Source organism: Corvus brachyrhynchos, unplaced genomic scaffold (assembly GCF_000691975.1).
Source record: "Corvus brachyrhynchos isolate BGI_N302 unplaced genomic scaffold, ASM69197v1 scaffold544, whole genome shotgun sequence".
NCBI lineage: Eukaryota > Metazoa > Chordata > Aves > Passeriformes > Corvidae > Corvus > Corvus brachyrhynchos.
In genome coordinates, this window is record NW_008238325.1 from 2,871,185 (window position 1) to 2,875,032 (window position 3,848).

A 3,848-nucleotide genomic window follows, 5' to 3' on the forward strand; every position below is an offset into this window, starting at 1 on the left:
CACCTGAGGGGCCGCGAGATCGGGCTGTGGTACGCGCGCAAGCAGGGCCAGAAGAACCGGGACGCGGACCGGCAGCAGGTGAGGGACGCGGGGACGCGTCCCGGGGACAGGGCTCATCTGGCCGGGGGGACAAGGGTCTGTGCCTCTGCACCTTGGAACTGCGCGTAGGGAAAAACGTAGATCTTTGGTCATGCCGAAGAGCCTCGGGAGGCGGAGAACGCCGTGCGAGTGTTGCTAACGTAATTGTGGATACATGAAGTCCGCGCTGATGGAGGCTGTGCTTTTCTGCCCTAGAGAGCTGTTGTGCGCATGGATGAGCGCAGGGAAGAGCAAATCGTGCAGCTGCTGAATTCTGTCCAGACTAAAAACGACAAAGAGCAAGAAGCCATGTCCTGGTGGTCTGGAGATGAAGAAGGGTAAAGAGATACAATTACTAGTTCTTTTATTTGTTTTAAATTGCACGAACTTTCCATAAGCTGACAGGAAGATGTATCAGAAGTTATTTACCTTTATCGAGTGAATTGGCTCAACAAATATCCTCAGATTTTTCCACATGTATTGTCACATTGAAATGATTGTACCCATTGCTGTAAAACGCTCTCATTATTGCTGAGTTTGGGGTGTTAAATTTCAACTTAAACTCATAAAACTTAAAACTGATCTCAAGGCATACTACGGTAGGTACACTCTTCCAGAGATGGCTTTTGACTTCTGTTTTCAGTTACTGAGCAGTCTTGGAACATTTTCTCAGTGTCTGAAGCAGGGTCTGTTCTGGGCTCGTTAAGGATTTTCAGGAATAGCTGGAATAGGCAGGTGTGCTGAATTAAGGGGATTTGGGATCCATTTTTTTGAGGGATCCAGTTATGGGGCAGTGGATCAAGTGGCAATTGATGGTGCTTTGTTGCTTTGTGGCTTCATTTGGTGCAAAAGAATGTGGTTTTTTTAGAACCTGATGTCAGGTTTTTGGTGGTTGGTAGTTTGAGACTTTAATTGGTTTAATGACTTTCGCTGTAGTGACAGACCCAGAGCAGCTGTGGCTGCCCCTGGATCCCTGGCAGTGTCCCAGGCCAGGTTGAACAGGGCTTGGAGCAGCCTGGGACAGTGGAAGGTGTCCCTGCCCATGGCAGGGGTGGCCCTGGATGGGCTTTAAGGTCTCTTCCAATCCAAACCATTCCATGATTCTCTGTTCCCATGGGCTGCTGGTTCATTAACTGCTGGATGTAATTACGTGCACTCTGCATGTGGCCAGGCACAGCTGGGAAATCTGAAGTTTTTGTTCTGTGTTTCCAGCCCTACTCCAGAACAGCCTGCGAAAGTGAAACCAGATGCTGAAAAAGCTCCTGTAAGACAGAGACCAGCCTTCGAAAAAACATCCCTGGATTGGGATGTGGAATATCTCTGTGAAAAAAATGAGCAGGATGCTGATTTAGATGAGCGGCTTAAAGAAGACTTAATGAAGAAGAGATCTGATCCCAAATATATTGAAATGCAGGTACTTTTCCCTGTGTGAAGTTGAAAACATTTCATTGACTTTTTTAAAATTAATCTAACCTGAAAATGTAATATCTTGCAGTTTACTAGAAAGTTGTCATAATGTAACTTTTGCTAAGAATTATCTTTAAAATTCATAAAATTCATACCTGTTGATAGAACAGTAATTAAAAATGGGAAATTACAAATTTCAGAAACATTTAGAATCTGAAATTTGAAGCTGACATGTTGTTTCATTGGGTGAGTTTCTCTTTCTTTTTCATGGATTGTATCCGTGCAGTTATGTCTGAAACTGAAAGCACAACACTGGGTTCTGAAGGAATTGCCTCTTGAAAACAGTGATTTTGTTGTTAACATCCACGTATAGAAAATTGTCTTACCCTGAACACCAGTTCTCTCTTCCATACCAGGCCCTGCTCCTGCACCTGTATATACCTACCTAATCATGTACTGAATTGTTGGGCTGAAATCATTTTTCTAAATAGAATGCAACAGAAGCCATACATGGAATTAAAGTTGTTTCCCATGGGCCTGTGTTTATACAAGTGTTGCTGAGCAGTTTGTCATTATTTTGCAGTTTAGCCCAGATTAGAGGCGAAATCTGTTCTATTGCTTCAGTGTTGAAAAGGTGTTTAAAGAGAAATGTTTTTTTCTTTTTCCCCAGAGATTCCGAGAGAAACTCCCCTCATACGGGATGAGAGAGGTGAGCGCGTATTTAAAGAGAGACAGTCTGTGGTGCTGGGCTCCAAAACAGGAGAAGGCAGTTGTGAAAGCCCTGTGACTGGCAGCAATTCTTTGTGGCCTTCAGGAAGGGAAGAAGCCTCCCAGGTTCTGACCCTGGGAGTGATTTCTTTCCAGACTGTACCGGGGCTCACTGATCATTATTATGGGGCTCAGTACAGTGTTCTCATGGGAATATAACTGGGAATACATGGCTGCTACATACATTTAATAATAGGTCTTCTTTTTCTGCCAGTTAAACATCTAGAAGGTTCCTGGTTACTCAAATTGTTGTGCTTTCTTCTGTGTATAAAATTGTGCCCTTTGTTGCACAATTAGCCAGTGTAGAATTGAATATAATGCCAATTAAGCCTTTTTAGCTTTAACCACAGACTTAATGGCTGCACTGCTGGCCTTCAGTGCCATTAGTTTCCCAGTTGCAGGATAAGGTCAGTGACAGTAGGGGCTGTTACCAATTGATATTAATTCTTCAGGTGGTATCCCCTGTATGCGGTAGGAATGGAGTATTCTGATATGTTTGCTTTTGCAGGCTCAGTGGATGATTAGTGAGCTCCTTCCTACAGTTTCTCTATTTGCCATAATGTCCTTTCTGTTAGCATTTGTTTCTTAAAATAGTCATATTCTCCTTAGCAGTCCTTGGGGTGGGGAGGTGGAGGCTGGGAAACTGTTCCTGTTGGTACAAGAAATGTTAAAATACTGTGCTGAAAACCTTTAGTTCATGCAGGCTTGGAGTCCAACCAGGCAGCTTTGTGTTCAGTCTCCAAAGATTTACAGGAGCCAAGTAGGAAGCAGAAAGTTTAAAAGTGTATTTCAGGCTTTCATTTTAGTTCTTTTATGTTTTTTTCATACAGGATCTAAAGTATTTAAAGCTAGTGTTGAGGTTGGGTGTGCTTTAAACCCTACGCATGGGAAGTGCAAATGTGCAGAAATTACTTCTGTGAGGTTTAAACTAAACTTTTTTTTATAGCATTACCAGAAGCAGCCGAGCGTTTCTTCAGCTGCTGACACTTTGCTCAGCGTTCATCCCACAGGAGCAGAGAATTGTCAAAATCCTCTAAAATCCATTTGCAACAACAACACAGTAATTGTTTTGTCTTCGTTTGGGCCAGGAGCTTGTGAAGCTGATCAACAACAACCGTGTGACGGTGATCAGCGGCGAGACAGGCTGCGGGAAGACCACGCAGGTGACGCAGTTCATCCTGGACGATCACATCGAGCGCGGCCTGGGCTCCACGTGCAGGATCGTGTGCACCCAGCCCCGCAGGATCAGCGCCATCTCCGTGAGTGCCCTTCCCCTGCGCCCTCGCTCCACACCCCCGAGCTTCCCGCGTTCCTTCTGGGGCGCCTCAGAGTCTGCTGCAAATAACAGTTCTGTTAATGTGCACTAATTGGATATTCACAGGATCTGGCCATTGATGGAGTATGGCACTGCAGCCTTGTTCTTCCCTGGCTTTAGTCATGTGTTATATCTGTGATTTTAATGGATTTGGGCAGTGCAAATGTCAATTAAGATAAAAACTAATCTTGTGCCAGGCCCTCTAGAGGTGTATTAATGAGCAGGAAGGAATCTGGCTTTCAAGTTCTCAGTAGTTACTCTCCTTGATAGTTCAGTGTCA

General features: G+C 44.4%; 1 protein-coding gene across 1 annotated transcript in view; it reads left to right on the forward strand.

Annotated features, from left to right (window-relative positions):
• DHX36 (DEAH-box helicase 36) overlaps positions 1-3,848 on the forward strand; it is a gene marked incomplete at its 5' end in the record, with an annotated part of 15,876 nt that continues 12,028 nt past the window's right edge. The window contains 5 exons of the mRNA XM_008633748.2: positions 1-78; positions 295-416; positions 1,291-1,492; positions 2,156-2,194; positions 3,342-3,512. Of these exons, the coding sequence (XP_008631970.2) occupies positions 1-78; positions 295-416; positions 1,291-1,492; positions 2,156-2,194; positions 3,342-3,512 (612 nt within the window). The remainder of the gene's footprint in view (positions 79-294; positions 417-1,290; positions 1,493-2,155; positions 2,195-3,341; positions 3,513-3,848) is intronic.